This window comes from Chamaea fasciata, unplaced genomic scaffold (assembly GCF_029207755.1).
Source record: "Chamaea fasciata isolate MVZ Bird 193981 ecotype frontalis unplaced genomic scaffold, bChaFas1.0.hap1 SCAF_4, whole genome shotgun sequence".
Classification (NCBI taxonomy): Eukaryota; Metazoa; Chordata; class Aves; order Passeriformes; family Sylviidae; genus Chamaea; species Chamaea fasciata.
Window position 1 is genome coordinate 6,867,457 of NW_027094089.1, and position 19,287 is coordinate 6,886,743.

The following is a 19,287-nucleotide window of genomic DNA, read 5'->3' on the forward strand; positions in this document are numbered from 1 at the left end:
TGTAATTTCCCCTTTCTTTTGGCCCACAGAGCCAACTGCTCTAAGTCACTTTCCTTTAGTTTTTCACCTCTCTTTGAGAGGAGCTGGAACATAAGCTGCGTGGCCGCCTTTAATTCCACTTCCGCTTCCATGTTACCTTACTTAACTGATGTTTCTCCCCACAGCACTCCTTCTCCCGCGACGGTGGCACCTCCGTCGGGACCGACCCCCTCGCTCTGTCCAGCCTTAGATAGCTGAACATGAAGGCTTCACAGTGCTCCGCTCTCCGTGGAGGCTTCACAGTGCTCCGCACTTTGTTGCAGGCTTCATGCGCCGGAGCCAATCCTGATACCCACAGGAGGAGGCTAACAACGTCTTCAGGAATCCGGATTCAAAAATTAAAACAACTTATCAACAACTGATCAAGAACCGCACTTAAGCGCAGGGTCCCTGCCTTTTCGGGTGCCAGGTGAAGTCGCAGGGAAACGCCGAAATAATGAAGGGAAGTCGGCAGAGCAAACGCACATCCGATCAATATGATTACTGCTACGTTTCTCCTTTATTCTGTGCAAGATGGCAGGTTTTATACACTCTCTATAGTTTACACTTCCAGATACATTTTCATTGGTACAAGGCACATGGAAGAATGCAAACACTCAACGTTTAATAAATTGTTTAAGGTAGCTACTATGTCCACACCACTCACTATACTTGTTAACTACTATGAAACCTTTTGACCCTTGCAACACCTTAAACATTCTACATACGACACACACTTGGCACTAATTTCTATCTGCGTCACAGCCTTACAGGCCTCAGTGCCACAGCCTAAAGGCCTCAGCAAATTGTTCAGTCTGGATGACTCAAGTACAGTTTACCTCCTACAGTGATTTCCCATCCATGAGGAGCTCAAATCTGGGTTCTACAGCATCATTTTATAACCACTTAGAGATATATGATTTTTAGCTGAGAAGCTTGAAAATCCCTTAATCAAAAGGCTGAGGATCTTCTACCCTTATACATAATATATTTAGTGTAAAATGTACTATTACACATAAATAATTCAGACTACAATGACAACAAAAATATGGTTCAAAAACAGAATAAATAAAATGTTCAGGATATTTATAGTCTGAAAGTTAACCTTTCTATCTACAATATACAAGCAATAAATTCTAAATATCAGAATCAACTGGAAAAAGTTTTCTTTTTGTTTTACAGGGCTGACTATTCTTCTTACTTCATAATGATGTAGAGAATTTCTAGTCAGTAACTTTATCTCAGAATCAGGCCTCAGCACAGAAAACTTTGGATTTAATCTGAGGTTTTAAACAATTGCTCAGTAAATGTCTAGGTTTGGGAAGACAGGTATCTGCCAGGGAAAGCTGGAGTTTCCCTTGGAATGGAGAGTGCAAACCACCCCCCTTTTTTCCAATTATAAATTTACAGTCAGAGGCTTTTAGGCAAAGATTTGGAGATAGGAATAGCAGTTCTTTACTAGTATGTATAACAAAGCAAACAAAAACAACAACTACAGCATTAATAACAGAAACAGTACCAAGAACCTTGAGGGCTTTGCTTCACAAAATATCCAGGGCAGTTTAGTCTTGGTGCCCCTGCAGGATCCTCAGAGCACCAAACTGGAACAGTGGAAAAGTCCCGGGCTGGTGGCTGTGATGGCAGGATGTCCTGGCAGGTGGGGGAAGGATGTGCCGGCAGGGCAGGGGGTGCAGGGTCGCACTTGTGGTAATGTAGTAAATAAATTCATGTATCAATAATATTGTATGTTATAACCTTAAAATTGTCATTGTAAGTTCTGATTCTGAAAACTGCAAAAGGCATCTCCGAATACCAAGGCCCATTGTGCAACTGTGAGATAGCAGGGTGAATCCAGAATTTGCAACAGAAATGGCAAGGCTGAATGGGAGATGGCCCATTTATCAAGGGTGGGCTCCCCACTTCATGGTCAATCAGCACCTGATACCAATCTGGGTGTAGGAAGTCCGGAGATTGAACCAATCACCATCCCAACACCTGGTTCCAGGAACACCTTTCAGACCCTACATACTGCCAGGAAAATCTTTCAAAACCAAACCCCGAATGAAAGAAATACACGAATATGTGGACTGGACAAAGACTCACAATAGACTTGCCTCTGGGCAGAAAAACTGTATAAAATCTGTGCGCCAAAAACCAGCATCCGTGGATGAGGTGGGACAGCACCGTTGCGGCTGCTCCTCTGTCCACCCAACATTTGATCAATGTTGTCCAATTTTATTGTGGCTGCCTCAGATTGATTTTGGAAATGGCAAAATAAAACCTTTGATTTCAGATTGGCTGAGAATGATTTATAACACACTGTAGCAAGAGGAGCAGTGCCAAAGAAGCTGACGGCAGGGCAGGGCTGGCCCAGCACCTGCAGGGTGGCAGAGGAGCTCAGAATTCCAGGGCGAGCACATGATGGTAGATTTCTCAGGACTGGACTCCTTTGGCCACAGTGAACTCTTCTAGCAGCAAGAAGCCACCCAGCCATTCTCTCTCCCCAAACGCCAAAAAAACAGAGTGCCCTGCTGCCTCAAGCTCCATCCTTTACCTGCCCCAAAACTCGAGTTATCTCTCCCTCCGAGCTTTGGCTACCTCTTTGTTCTGGTAAAGTACTCTTAAATATCCAACACTTAGTTTCCTTGGTAACTCATGGGGAAAAAAATCTTTAGAGTAAAAAATGAACAAACCTAACCCCCAACAGTGAAACACATACTTTTTATAGAGTTACTTTAGAATTCCTGAGAACCCAAAAGTATCATTCCTGACTTCAGGAACACATAAATACGAACTTCCCCAAAAATGTAGGAGAATAATCCTTGAGCCATTCTTTAAACTAGGAATTTCCTGAACCTTAAGTTTTCTTGGTCTAAAGTTTGGTTTTCTTGGTCTTAAGTTTTCTTAATGGTCTAAAACCATTATACTTTAAATTATTTCTCCCAGGTTCTTAAATTATTTTCAATATTTTTTCCCAGAAGAAGTAGGAAAACACCAAAACTTAGGAATTCTGAAATATAACTCAGAAGCTTCTACTGAATAGTTTTTTCAGTGTAATCTCAGCTACTGACTTTGAACAAGACAGAAAATGATAAAATCCCTCCTCTGGCTTCTAGTAATTTCCTCCCTGACAAAAATGATGATGGAGCCACGTCAATAAGCTTAGTATTTATTGCTTATATGGAAAGGGAAAGTAAGAAAATATGGCTATTCTTTACATAAGAAATTGATTTTTCATTGGACTCAATATCACAATCCAAGATATTTTGGCTAACCGGTACTTTTTAACACAATCTTGCAAACAATTGCTTAAAACTGTCTTACAAGCAGGTAGCATATTTCCTAAGCATCTTTACTTTAGCAACTGGTTACTAGAAAACAAGAGCTCTTTTGATCTCTCCAACTTTTGGTGAGCATTGCAAGGCATTACTATAGCATCATTGCCAACAGCTTTTAATGCACAGGCCCAGAAAGCTATATAAGTCTGATTGTGGCATTCTGTCATATTATTAAAGACTTATCTAGTGCCTCAGGAAGTACAAATCTTTGCCCAAACAGATGTGGAATTACAGGGATATTATTTTTCAACATCAGAAGTGAATCAATCTCTTTGAACACTCTCAGCTACCCACAAAAATAGTGGTAATATGGTCTTTTAAAAAGGAGTGAAGATGCATACTTGAGAAAATATCTTCAAAATACAGATCACCAGCCTGAAGTTTCTCAGAAAGCATCACGTCAGTTCATGTCTTCATCAAGGGATGATACAAAGCTTAAAGACTTCTTAAATAATTAAGACACTAGCTGTCCAGCATTCACTGTATCTCTGTGTGCACACCAGTTTTGAAAATACACAAACAGAAAATGCTAACTTATGTAAGCCACAGGACTTCTAAAAAGAACCAGAGTGGGAGATTTATTGGGGAACTATTATAAAAGAGACTGTTTGTGCTTTGTTTGTTGAAATTACAGGAAAGAAAGATTGGTCCTATGAATTGGGAATGATTGATCCTGAAATACAGTTTGTGCTTTCTTTTCTCAAAATTACACTATATCTGCTTCTGTAAGAATTTTTGTATCACTCCAGTTGAGTCACTTGTAGTATTTTGTTGGATACCTTAATAGTCACATACTTCGATTTGTAGATATCTTATCTGTTGTCTTTAGCTTGACAGACAAAGGTGCTGAACAGTCAGGATTGCATTTGTGGTCAATAGCTTCTCCCTCAACTTAGTGCTGTGTCATGTAAGGTAAATTGAAAAAAAAAATTGATCCTTGTGTCTCAAAGAACTCAAGAAAAGTAGATGCTTTTGACCTAATGTCTATCTATGAACCTTTGTATCTACACCTATAAAATAGGAATAATGTCCTGTATATGCTACGGAAATTTTGGAAAACCAAGTCACTAGTATTTATGAAGCAGAAATTTGAAATAAATGCTAAAGAAAAGCCCTGGTTGAAACTAGTGCTTGTCTTTGAAATAGACTACATACCTTACAGGGAACTAGTCACATACATTTAAAATACTTCAGGCAAAATACTAAAAAGGTATTTCAAGTCTTCCATACTACCTTTTGCCTACCAAATCAGTCATGTAGAGAAAACATTATGTGCTTTGGTAGTAGGAGATGGTATCACAGAGAAGTGAGGCTGGTAAATTTCTTTAAGTCATATGCAAATGTAGATTCCAAAGTCATATTTTCCTGGCAGTATTCAGTGTAGATGTGTTCTCAAGTGCTCATAACTGCACAGAAAGAAGATCACAGGAATGTCACAAGAACTGTGAAAGTAATTAAAGAAAAAAGAACACTGCCTTGAAGTGTATTCTATTAATATTTTGCAGAGCCCTTTCTGCTTGTGTGAACATAAAACACTTATGCATACAACCAGCATATCTCAGAAAAACAACAAATCACAAGTCACAGATATTGGTACCAGTACTGACAGAATTACAATAAAGTGCCATTCTCATCTCTGGACCACAGAAAATAAATGGTTTTAAGAGGAACAATTACAGGCATTCCAGCCGCAAAGCAATTGCTTGATAAAATTCAGAAGGGCTGTGAAATTATCCGAGATGGTAGAATAAAGTGTTGATTTTGACCCATCTGAAATTTCTTTTAGCACTAGTAAAGCACAAAGGACAACTTGTCTGAGAGCGGATGGGTTAACAAAAATGAAGTGGATTGTTTAATACATTCACTACTTTTGTTAACTGGTTTCTTTGATGTGAGCAGTAAGACTTATCAAAAGACATCCACCCCATTCTTCTGAAGTCCTAGCTCTACACATTCCCACCAATGATAATTGGATAACATTCCCTCATGCACGAAGAAAGATAACCTAAGAAAGGTAAAACTTGATTAAAAGTGGGCTAAGCATGGCTGGGCCAAGAGAAATTTCTTGAATCACTCTATCCTACAGAGTAAACAAATACTTAATCCTATAAAGTATTTAATCCTTGAAATACATCACCAATTCCTGGTTATATCAGATGCTAATGTGCCACTGCTTCTGTTAAACCACTATCTGCTAGACATCAAGATGTGTCATCCCTTGGAAATGAAAGACCCAAAAGTTTACAAAATTATGGAAGAGGTGAGACTGAAAGTCAAAGTAAATCATCTGATCCAACCACCCTGCTCAAGCAGGGTCATCCCAGAGCACATTGGACAGGATTGTTTCCAGATGGTTCTTGAATATCGCTAGGTAGGGAAACTCTACAATCTTTCTGGACAATCTGTTCCAGTCCTCAGTCACTGCACAGTAAAGAAGTTCTTCATCATGTTCAGGTGGAACTTCCTGTGGGTCAGTTTGTGCCCATTACCTTGGCACAACTCCACTGACACCCTCCCTTCTCCATTGTCTCTTGAGGTCCCCTTTCCATTGCCTCTTCTTAAGACTGAACAGGCTCAGCTCCCTGAGCCTTTCCTTGTAGTACAGATGGTCTAGCCCCTTAATCATCTTGGTAGGGAAAATTCGCTGCAGTTTTAAATCAGCTGGCTTATTTCATTTCATATTAAAGCCTGATTAAGCATGACTCCCAAGTTATTTACTTCTACATTCTTTTATTCAAAAATATCAGCTCCTAGACAACATGGAATCCTTCAGATCTGAAATAAATACCTTCCAAGCATATACAGAAGAGAGTGAAAATATATCTTTCATAAAACTGTTTTCTCTGTTTATTAGATTTCTTAGTACATTTAATAAAATTATTCCTTTCAAAGTCTTATATTTTTTACATAACCTATAAATTTATCTTGACTCATTCATATTTAATAAAAAATAATCTCCCTTTGCATGTACAAAGCAAACAATGGTAACAATTTAGACTGCCAAAATTCTGAATAAGAAAAATTACCATTAGAAAGCAAAAGACCAATCTTTGTGTCTTTTGAAAAGTTTGTCTTTAAATAATAAAAACTCATACGTATTGACACCCATGATCCCTCCCTATGAGCAAGTCTTTATTACATGGAATTTACAATATTTTTAGGGCAACACATTTGTGTCAAAAAAATCTCATTTCATTACTTTATATGGATTAATGAAACAAAATGAAAGATCTATCACAAAAAATCTGTATTCCTGCAGTAATTTCTTATAAAATGTTTCAGAATAATAGAAGATTCCTACCGGGTCTTCTCTTTTGTGATTATTCAGCAAATCAGATAGGAAATCATCACGAAGACTTTCTCTCCGAATCAATGTAAATTCACGTAGAAAAACTGCTCCTTGGTTTTGGTCCCCAAAGACCTAGAAGCAAAACATGATATTAGGAAATGCAAAATTTTAATTCTGTCATAGGCATGATCCTAATATCCAGGAAAATATGACTGGAAGAATAGAAGGCCAGTTTATGGTCCTCTGTCTTCTACTACTACACTTGTTCTAACCAGACAGCGTTGCCATTAATGAGAACACTAACATGCATTTAAAGAATGTCAGTACAGTTATAAATAATTTAAATTTACATGAAATTCTGCTGTGGAAAAAGTTTCTATGTTGTTATTTACATCTGTGGTGTATAAGATGTATTTGATGTAAAATTCTTGCCTTTAGTAGTGAAATAGAGGGTATCTAACTCTTCTGGTTGCTTTGAGATCCTCTTCTCTAAATTTTTAATTTTTTTTTTTAAAGAACACAAGAAGAAAAAGACCATCCCATAAAATTAATAGTTTTACAGAAGTAGCATTTTAAAATTTATAGTTAGTTTCCCATCTTGTGGATAACATTGAGAGATATACCCATTGATTTTATTCTTATATTATTGAGTCAACAATGAAGAATCCTCAGGGGTGTCTGAGGAAGAAACATGAATGTGCCCCAAAGAAAAAGAAGCTCTGTTACAAACATATTCTTTTTGGACAAATCATTATCTTACAAATAAAAATGTTCTTGAAATAGGTCATACTTCATAAAAATGTTTCAATTCAAGATTGGCAAAACCTGTTCAAACAGTTAAAGCTATTTCAAGAAAAGAAATCTGTACTTTTATTTTACTTTGAAATAATAGCATCTAGTTGCGATTTTAAATAATAGCATCTAGTTGTGATCAGAAATCTAATGATAACATTATAATATTATAGAATTGTTTAAGTTAGAAAAGATTTATAAGATCATGCGGTCCAACTTTTAATCCAGCACTGCAAAGTCCACCACTAAACCAAGCCCCTAAGACCCTCAACCAGATATCTTTTAAATACCTCTAGGGATGACTTTTAAATACCTCATGGTGACTCAATCATGTCCCTGGGCAGCCAGTTCCAATGACTGTCAACTTCTTCTGTGATGAATTTTTCCTAACATCTAACCTAACCTTCCCTGGCAAAACTTGAGGCCATTTTATCTTATGCTATTGCTTGTTACCTGGAGAACAGATAAGACTGAGACTTCTTTTCTCCAGGCTAAATACCCTCAGCCACCCTAACCTTTTCCTCATGAGACTTGTGCTCCAGACTCTTCATCATGTCCATTGTCCATCTCTGGACATGCTCCAGCATCTCTATGTCCTGTCACAAAGGACACAAAACTGAACACAGGATTCAAAGTGTGGCCTCATAAGCACCAAGTACAGAAGGACAATCCCTGCCCTGCTCCTGTTGGTCACACTATTGCTGGTACAGGCCAAGATGCATTGCCCTTCTTGGCCACCTGGGCACAGCTGGCTCATGCTCAGCCACTGTCATCAGCACCTCCAATTCCTTTACCTATTAAGCAGCTTTCCAGACACTCTTCTGATAGCCTGTGCAACTGCTTAGGGTAGATGTGACCCAAGTGCATGACACATCAGCAGGTCTTGTTAAACATCATACCATTGGCCTTATCCCATCAATCCAGCCTGTCCAGACCCCTGTGTTACTAATTTCAGAAGTCAAATTACAAACGATGTAAGGAGTCACTTTGCCACCAATGATTCACCTTCCTATTTCGTGTAGTTTGTTCCTATAGAATATACCCAGATTCCAAAAATTCTTTTCCTTATAAGAGCAGTCAGTTTGCTGTTATTAAAATTCCAATCTGTTTTTCAAAATAAATGAAATTTCTTGATATAGAATGCAAACGCATATCAATAATCTCAAAAAGTTATTGCTAATCTTTAAAACCTAACAAAGCTACCATATCAACATGGGTATGTCTACCACATCAACATTAATGCTCTAATTCTAATTACATAGGTGGGAAATAGGTGTCAGAGGCACTATTTTGAAAGAAGTGACAGAGTTAAGTAGTAAAAAAAAAAAAAAAAAAAAAAAGAAAAAAAAAAAAGGGTTCTGTAGATGAAGGAAAAGACAAGAAATAAAAGACCCAGAAGAGCAGTAATGAAAGAATGAAAATAAAGAAAGAATGAAGAATATTTTTCTTCTAATTTAGCAAATATGAATGGTAAAGTCTTGAAAAAAATGAAGAGAACTGAAAGTATGTGGTTGTCTAAGGGAGGTTATTCTTTGCCTGATTCATATAATATACTTTTCTGCTTTGATTAGTAGCTCACTCTAGGTTCGCCTAGAACTACTTTTGATAACACCTTTCCCAGCACAGATGAAGAGTTTCAAAGTACCTCATTCACAAAGCAGAAATATCAAATGTGGCCTCCAATACTTATAATTAACCATTTAAGCACATTCCATAGGAAGTTTCAAGGTGACAGTTGCTCTGTTAAAGCTTTTTGTATTTTGCACTTTCTAAGTCTAAAGCACACAGGAAATTATGACTAACATCATAAATAATGTAAAAAAATGCAAAAAAATGTTCCTGTTTGTTGGAAATACTTCTTCTGATATAATTGTTTAAAAAATCAGATTCTTTAAGTTTTCTTTTTTTCTTCAAGAAGCCTACAGTGTTGTGACAATGAGAAAAGGATTACTTTGCTAACTAGCACTATGAATCTCTTGATTTTCTTAACAGAAATCAACTAAAACAGGAAATACAACAGAATTTAAGGTGTTAGATATCAGAAAGGGAGCAGTGACATTTATAGTGAGGGATGAGGAATGCAAGCTTCTAACAAGCCAAGTTATTGTACTTCGTCTTTTTTTTAGACTAAACTGCATTCCAAACATCATAACAACTTGTGCATGTATTTCAACTCTGAATTACTCTCCATAAAACCTAAAAACAACATTCCACTTTACTGCCCACCCTTCCAAGAGTGCCACACTTTTATATGGGTGACAGGAGTTTTACTGCATCCTTCAGCCATGTCAATCACTTAAGAAGGAGAAGCTTCCCAGAAGACTCAAAGGTGTGTATAAGCAGCTGCCAACTATCAAATGAACTTGATTCATACCACTGTTGCCTCAAGAAATTGTTTAACAGAACCTCATAGGGAATTCTGAAATAAGAAACTATTACCATTTCCTTTAATCTGCCACAGTTTTGTGCTGCAATGTTCAGTCAAACTTTCTTTTTCTTCATTCTCCAAAATGAAATTAGAAGAGGGGTAGATAGAGAGGGTACAAGTCCAAAACCAAGTCCTAAATTCAGAAGCAGTTATAGTCTGGCTCCAAATCTAAACTCTGCAAGTTGTTTGTCTTTACCAAAGTCCATGTAAGAATTTAAAATATGCAGAAACATTACTGCCCAATTCTGCCACTGTTAATCATTCTGAACACCTTTCATTCCTCCATGGAGACTCAGAAACCTATGCACAATTTAAAATCTATTCTGCATGTCACCTTCTGGAAATTTCTTGTACATGAGCACACTATGTTTTCAAGAGAAATATATCCTAAAGGATTTATTTCTTCCTATTTAATTAATTAATGACGACATCATTCTCCACGTGCTATGTTTCTCTATTAAATGTTCCAGAAATGCTCAAAATTTTCCAAATGACTTTTCCAAGTCCTGATTGGGAAATATGTAGATTCAGGTGAACAGAGACACTGTGTCAATGCACTTGTAAAAGGGTTTAAAATTTTAAGTGTTTGTTGTCATACAGTCAACTCTTGCTTTAAATCAAAGACTAGAAGAATGCATATGAGAGATAAGGTAGAGTCCAAAGTAAAAATCTGATATTTAGACAGAAGTAGCAACAGCCCTAGCTTAGATTTTTCTTTCTCTTTCATCATTTCTGTCTCACAGATTGGACCCTAGAGCTGTGAAGATGACTGTTCTCCCCATGGAAAATCCCTTCCCTTCCATGAAATTTAATTTTCTTTGTATTAGCTCAAGCAAACGGTTTTATTGCCAAAACAAAAATGACGAAACAATAAACCTTTTGTTTTTCTTTCATTTTATGAGGTTATCCAAGATGACATGTTTCACTTCTAAGCCACTGTTGTAAAGTTAAAGAAAACTGTGGGTTTTCTTAATAAATCATCCACATATGATGGCATTAAGCTCCCAGTGCTTAATGTCCTGTGACATTCCCATGCATAATCCTGTGACAAATATGCTCATGTGAGTGTAGCTAGTTTTCATATAAGCCGCTCCATTATGGGTATGCTGGACAGTCACTCTCTGTTACTGGTATGCTGGAGTGGTGTTGCTATACAGAAAATATTTATTACTATGGGGGAATACAGAAGAAAACTCAGGTGATTGTACACACAACTCTCATGCAGCCACAGTGAAGAGAGAGGGCATAAGAAAGTAGTCAGATTCTCAGCAGGCTAACTGTGGTCAGTTCTTCACCTTCAATTCTTTATCACCCCTGGTAAAGATTCAGCACCTCTGCTGAAGGTGGAAGAGACTGTCCCACACCTAAGTTAACTGCTGTCAGCATATTTCTTTCTGTCTTTCCTATAAGTAAGGGAAGGAAAGTTCTCTTTGTTCATGAAGATTTTTTTTAAGGTAACCTTTAGAGTTTAGTTTCACAGCTTTTCTTTTCAAGGATAGATAATAGCTAGTTCTTGCCTTACAATCTTTAGATTTTATAGCTTTGATTCTCAGCTTGCTAACTGTCTTTCAAATGGAAGAAAGGGTTGTCTATATTTATGAACTTAATAAATTCTAAGCCAACATTGTTAATTACTGCAATATCTTCTTTTGATAGCTCAAAATAGGATTGCATGTCCTGGGCAGGAAAAGTTACATGACAGAAACAAAGAAACAAAAAGTCTTCAGCCCCATGGAAAACAAGTTTTTCCTGAGACCTGATTATCAACAATATTGCTTTCTGATTACAGTCTTTCCAAACAGTGATAGAATTATAGTTTCTGAATTATCAGCCAGTATATTAGGAAGTTGGCTATTGTTTGTATTGGGTTTGTAGATTTAGAATTTTTAGAGAGAGAAGGATGGTCTTGTTTGTCTTCTCTGAAGGTACTCGCATGGCGCCTTAAAATACAAGCCCAAATAGCAATGGATTTCCCAAGGGAATGCTTCATTCAACAGTAAAATATTCCCACCAGAAATCTTTTTGTTAGCCTTGAAATAAATTTAATCTTTTTTTCTTTCCTTGCCTTTCCACAGAGACTGAATTCATTATTATCTTAATGGTAATATCCTGACTTCTTTTAAAGCTCTGTGAAGCAAATGTCAATTTGTGCTAAGTATTTTCAGTTCTGAAACAACCACAATAGCAGAGTCTGGTTAATGTTTTCATTGAAGGAATTATTTAAGCTCCATTTCAGTCTCTCATTATGAATGAACAAAAGAAACAAAAAGTGATTTGCACTCAAAAATTAAAGCTTGAAGTGTCCCTCAGACAAAACCACCAGCCACTAACATTTTCAACAGACATTAGCAATGATGGGGATAAATTTGTAAAGCATGCACACACCTACAACTTGACCCACAGTGTACCAACAAGAGAGAAAGTCAATATGGCCCCATTAAATGGAGAGAAAAAAAATGCAGAATGCACAAAACCACAGCAATTATCCTGCTGCCAAGTAACCATAGAAAAAAAAAGAAGGAAAAAAAAAGGAAGAACAGGGAAAGTGGAGGAAGTACAGGAAAAGAAAAAAAAAGCAGGCTGTGGGGTTAAAAAAGGTGAAGTATACAATAGAAGCAAAACACCCAAAGCTATTTAAAATCCTGCTGATTAGAACCTTCTTTCTGTCTGTAGTTAATATAGAATGCATCAAGGTTAAAAAGCTTCCTGACAAGAACTGAAATTCCACTTCAGAACATTACCTAGTTTCTAATTTACTGGATAAACAGGAGATATTTAGATGGGTGTGGCTTCTTATCTTCCTGAAAATTATTAAAAAAATACAAATTTCTACTGTGATTTGTGCAAGATTGTGTCCAAGGCCTAAACAGATTTGCTTTCCAAAAGAAGCCAAATAAATACATTTATTCAAAATACTTGAAAGCAAACACACAAATTTTTAAGATACAAAATTAAACAGAACCAAAACAAGCAGTCTGAAGAATTAAATTTCTGCTGTTTCTTTCACTGCCTTTTTTGGTTGACCATGAACAGGCATGGAATCATTAACTCAACTGTAACTATTTAGAAGGTGCATCAGTTTGTAAATGACCAGAATTAGTATATGCCATGCAAGAATTTGGAGTAACAGCTTCAGAATTCATTCTACAAGTCTCAGTATGCTGATTTATCAATGCATCTTGTCATTCATCTGCAGTATTTTCCTAAGGGACAGAATAGACCACAAACTATGTAAAATTGCATGAACAAATAATCATCTGAGATTAACAAGATCAGTCATTCCCAAATGCCATCTAATCAGAAGAAACAAATTTCAAATTATTATTGCCATGAAAATAAGCATAAAATAAGACTTATCATTATTTTGCAACATATATCACAATTAACTGTACTTAAATTGTCACAATTTATTTATCTTTTTGTTTTTGAGCGTGTGTAGAAAAATGATAGTAATGCAACTTTCCCAAAGTGAGAAAATAAGAAATGGCAAATATATATTAAGGAAAAGAATGGAACTGATAATCTAATTTAATCCAGAGACTGAATAATTTAAACAAGTAATTATTTTTTCTTCCTCTTTGAATCCCATTGCTCAGAAGGGCTTTTTATTTCATCTACAGAATCCCCTCAGCTTCCTTGAATTTTCTGTTTTGGAAGAAACTGGCAATTTCTTTAGAAGCACTCCATCAAACTTCCTGGGAACTCTGAGCATTGAGTATTTTCCTTATGAAAATAAAACTTCACAATTATAATCTTCACATTTTTTTCAGTACTTGAATTTTGGGGTTTTGTGACCCAGGACTGGTATGCAACACTTTTAAACAAAAGAATCAAACTACTCATTTGGCTTCTTCTTTTTTAATATTAAATGTTTTTATATTAGAGAATAATGAGCTCTGGTGAAAATTCACTGAACTGATATTACGGACATTGTCTCAAATCCTACTGACAAGGAGTTCAACTACTTACAATGGAAGGCCCTGAATATTTTTTAAATCTCTAACACATTATTGTAAAATAAGGAAATTAACATAATTCTTCATGTGGGATTCTTTATGAATGCAGGTTTTTTATTACTGTTTTGTCATATAGTTGTGCCTCTGACCACCTCTACTTTATTAGGAACGAGAATTTCAGGAGTGATCTACCAGATTCCTAATGGTTATTACCTGGACAGTATTTTCTGCTAATCAAATCTTACAGTATTTACAGCAATCTAGACACTTCAAATAGCTAATACAGTAGCAGAAAACAGTAGTAATGCTATCTTTGTGACTTGCCATTCAATTAGATAGGTTTCAGTGACTTCATTTCTTTACAACAAAGCACTGCACACTCCATTTATTCCAGATGAGTATGCTTTTCCTTGGCTGGGTAGCCAAACTACCATTGTATCCATCAATACAATGACTGGTTTTGTTTGTACTTCATCACCAGATTCATAAGCTTTTGTGACAGCTTGCAAAATACTGAAATAGAAGCCATGATTTTCTTATGTCTGTAAAATATTAAGTCATCCAGTCAAAAAATTATGAGAGTAAGTAGCTCCATGACATGAGATTTTTTTGTATGTCTTTACTCTGTGATTGCCATTTTAATAGAAGAAAATTCATAGATTCTGAGGAATCTTTCTTCAAATTGTATTTTAGTTTAAAAACACTCTTAATGAAATTTATGATGTTTTCCTCTAGTGGTAACACAGGTTTTATTAACATTAGAGTCCTTTTCATTTATGAATATAGGAGAGTTTTTGTGCGGTTTTTTTTTCCTTTGGGTGTTAAAAAAGACAAAGATGTGTCTTTTTAGGATTGGAGGTTTCCTTCTTTTATCCCTTCATATTTAGTATACCACTATTGCATGTGTTATTAATGAAGTCAGTTGAGTCAGAGTTTTGCAAACAGAATTTCTAACTTCTCTCAGTTCTTTATGATCTAAATAAGGATCTGATTATTTCTGGAGATGATGATAGCAGGGCTGGGCATCTGACACAGATTAGCAAGTAACAGACCAAATATCTAGCTGTAGTAAATTACAACATCTTCATTTAAACTACTGATTTTTAGCAGCTGAAAAAGTACACCTGCTTTACAAAAATACTTTTTTTTTTCTTTTTTTTTTTTTTTAATCACATCAGGTTTTTCTAATTACTTATTCAGTGTTTCATACATATGTCTTTTGGGCTGTACTGCTTAGGAGGTTACTGTGTTTCTAACTTACTTTTAAAGATATTTTCAGGCATTATCTGAGTTCAATGGCCACTGACACACACAGCAGCTGCCCAACACTACGAGATGGTGCATGCAGCCGTATAACAGCTTCCTCACACTGTTTCCAGCTCATGCCAAACCTCAATGCCTCTTCCAAGCACAACCAACATCTCCTTCACTTCTTGTGTTACAGGGTGTCTCCCTATCTGTGCATAAAACACAGCACCCCTTTTACACTGTGTTGTGCTTGTACTGTCAAAAATGAGATGATTTCCTAGAATGTGAATCATGTCTTTTGTGACAAACTTGAAACTTGTTAGATGCTGTTCTTAGTCTCACCAAGTGATTTTTCAGCATTTTCAGAATTTCATAGAATTGAAGGTCAGAAGTCACATTCATTATCAGGCTGTACATTTCAGACATAATTCCTGCATTAAGCCATCAGTGTTCTCTACATTACACATAAATAACTTTTGCATAAAAAAATACATATTTTAGAAGAAGCATCCCATCTCAAAATGCACTTACTACTTGATTAATGAGCATGAAGTAACATCCTATACTAGCATAAGTTTATTAGAGTAATTATGCCTGAATTTCTCCAAAAATAAATTTCAGCACTCTTTGTCATATCCTTCTGTTTAAAACACCTAAATTAGTGTTAGTTAAGTCCAGCTTAACTTAAAAAGCAATTGTATAATTGCACATACAAGTGAAAGAAATACAGCAAAGTGTAACTTCCAGTAGTTGGTAACAGCGGCTAGAAGATGACTACTTGTATTTAGGACTGAGACATAGACAGAGGCAGAACCCAGCAGCCAAGAGAGTCTGCACAGAGGGAGACAGAGCAGACAACCAAGCAAACTCTCAGTATGCTCCCAAATACCTGCCACGATGCTGCTCTGAGGGCCTGATTGAGGAATTTGAATTGGACTCCCAGCAAGAACTTACTAGAATTGGAATGGCATCCAGATAAAACAGGAAAACTCATGTCTGTTTAGGATTTGATTTGCGTCCCAGAGATAAAAGACTTCAAAACAGTAGTACAAAAATAGAAAAAGAGTAGAATAATAAAAAATCCTCAATCCAATATAATAAAAAAGGATTAAAGTGTAAAAAAAATCTGAACATTGAGCAGATAAATTTGGTGGGTTCAATCTGTAAATTTTACAGTTACATTAGCTAAACAAGGAAACAGAAACTAGACTGACCTTTTTCAAAAACAATTTTTTATATACACTATAATCTTTGAAGAATGCAAGGATTTATTGAAAACATCATCTTCATAATGGAGGTGTGGAAGACTCCATCACTAAGTGGAAGTTATTAAAGGTCATGGATTTTAAAATTTGAGTTTTAAACAGGAAGTATGTAATCTATTAAGAGATGGAGTAAATTTTTTTTCCGAGTTTGTTTATTCGCACTCATTTTTAGACCTGCCAAAAATAGCTATCAATGCCTAAATGTTTTAGATGTATATCAACATTCTGTGCCAGCTTGTAGTAGAATATCCGACGAAACTAACAGTATAAAAAGCATGACATTTCTTCCTTTTCAGAGGACCAGATGCAGGCCATTATAAGGAGAGAAGGAAAGATTCTCTCTCTCAGATCTCCAATAGAGTGCATTCAGTCACAGGATATTCAAAGAAAGGAAAATGAGATGCTATTTCAACACGTGAAACAGTCATCATGATAAAAATAACAAAAATATTTTTGAATGTCATATTTTTAACACCACCAGATTTAATCACACAAAAGCATCCTGGTTCTGGAAGACAGCTGTGGTCTTTAAGAAGCGATGAAGAATATTTTCTTTTGCTAACAAAAATTAATTTTTTTTTAAAATTAAATTTAGAGTCTGTTCATATATCACCTGCCCTGATACGTCCAGTAGCAAAGCAAACACTGAGCTGAACTTACTTTATTTTGTGGCTCACATCTCAAGAACAGAAACAGAACTGGGTTCTCTGGCTCCCACAAGACAGTTTTTTACACCTTTCTCATAGTCTTTAAGTCTAAGGAGAAAATAATTATGGGCACTTTCTGTGTTTGCACATGAATACCTCCTGTGACGATTGCACTCACAGGCACATCTTGATGAAGGACATTAATTTCACGGAAATAATTTCCGAGATAAAAAAGTTAAGTCCTTCTTCATTTACACTCTGGAAAAAGGCACCTCATTTTATGACTGACAATAAAAAATTTTGCAAGAGCTAATATACTCCAAATCTTAGAATACCAAAATGAGATACTACACATAATAGCTGACAAAGAGCTCTCACTATTTCCTTTAGTCTGATGTCACCATCATCCATCTCCTTGGCACTCTGGTAACAGCAGCAAGGAAAGCAGGAAAAATGATCTCTCACACAAATGGTAGTTGAAATGATGGATGAGTGCCGCTGACCACCCAGGTCCCTGGCGGGGGTCTTCTGGGTGCTGCGACCTTCCCAAGTGAGTCACCCTGTGAGGGACAGCCTCAATCCTGGCATCACAGACACTCCCGCAGAGTGATCAGCTCAGTTGTGAGGTTGCCACAGCAACCAGACCCCAGGTATCAGCTTAGCTGTTAGGTTGCCATAGCAACCAGGCCTGTCAGTTCTCTTCAGGCCCTTCAGCTGCCTTAGCAGCTTCTCCCGAGAAGGGCTCTTCCCAGGCGGTGCAGGAGAAATCCCAGGAGCCAAGGATTGCCTTCCAGGAGCCTTCTTTATTCCGGAACTGGCGACCCTCCAAAGACCCTGCAGCTCCTGAGAGCCGGGGTTTTATACACAACTGAGGGGGTGGGGTTTAGCCAAGTAACCAATAGGGTTGTGGATTGAAAAGTTAACCAATCAGGGAAGGGATCCAAAAGGGACCAGTCAGGGGAGATAACTTGGACCAATAGGAGTACAGGACTGAGGGGGTAACACAACAACCAATCCCAACTAGGGTCATTAACATATCAGGAAGTAATTTAAATGCTCTCCTTGGCTAACTGTATTAAGGGCTGGATGCCCTCCAGGGGAGTGCTGGAAGCACTCTTCCCTCAGCGCTGCCCTCAGGAGCCTCCACAGATGAGAACTTAGATAAACCATTCTCACTGTAGTTGAGAGGCTTACTCTTCTTCTGGTCTCAGAATCTAAACAAACCAAAAGTCAGAAAATACAGTTCAAATGAAGTGACGAAAAAGTATTTATGATATTACCAGTACAGTTCTAGAATTCTTTCAAACACAAGGAATCTATGGACTCAAAAACACTGTATTTTAGTTACAACATAGATTCCCTGTATTGAGATAATAAGGAAATAGAGGAACAGGAAGACAGTAAGAGTAAGTAAACATAGTATTATTAGAGAATATTGTTACAATTAATAGATTTGGAAAGGAAAAATACAATATATATCACATTTTTATATATATTAAAATATATTCCCTAAAATATTTTTTTTTCAATTTGAACTTAGATCCTTACAATCCTGTTTATTCTAACTCTAGTAGCATTCACAGAGTTGTTTTATTCTTGTATAAAGTTAATTAAGAGGATTCTTAGATTGGCCATGCATGAGCCTTTGCTAGCTTTTTCCAAGTAACTTCAACAAATTTTGAATCAGCTGTTAGCAACCTTTAACAAACTCTAAATACATACTGGTAAAATCTTGAATTAAGTTGTGTTCCTCAACACCTTAATAAATTAGTAACTTGAGGGACAAAATCATTAAGCATGAGACTGTGGTGACACTTGGAGCAACAAAAAAGCTGGATGACATGCTGTGAAAAGATGTGCTTTTGGATGACCTGCAAGCAAACAGCTAAACAGATTGAACAAATCATTTGCTGCCCAAAAACTGGCTAAACACTGACAATTTCTAAAATATTATTAAGCAGCCTGTAGAAAATGAAGTAATTGTCTCACTGACATTTGTATAAAACCAGGGCTAGTGATCACAATAATTACTTTCATATTTGCATCACTGGTGAGTCAGAGAAGGCCAGGTGGGACTAGAGACAGAGCAGTCTTATATCAGACAGCCTATGTGTTTAAATAATTCATTGTATCAGAAACATAGGAAATGTTTGTTGAGAATTATCTTTCATTTACAACTGTTATAAAATAAAGATAACTGCTTTTATGATTAGAATGTCAAATTATGAGAATTTTGGCTTTGACACTAAAACTTCTACAATACAAGTTTAGGTAGAACAGTGGTCACAGTAAGTCATCTGTACAGT

At 36.5% G+C, this 19,287-nt stretch overlaps 1 protein-coding gene across 1 annotated transcript in view; it reads right to left on the reverse strand.

Moving 5' to 3' along the window:
* The window catches only part of ADAMTSL1 (ADAMTS like 1), a 344,714-nt gene extending 327,229 nt beyond the window's left edge, over positions 1-17,485 (reverse strand). The window contains exons 1-2 of the mRNA XM_066182248.1: positions 17,360-17,485; positions 6,658-6,777 (exon numbers count right to left, since the gene is read on the reverse strand). Of these exons, the coding sequence (XP_066038345.1) occupies positions 6,658-6,777; positions 17,360-17,392 (153 nt within the window). The 5' untranslated portion in view covers positions 17,393-17,485. The remainder of the gene's footprint in view (positions 1-6,657; positions 6,778-17,359) is intronic.
* Positions 17,486-19,287: the final 1,802 nt, after the last annotated feature.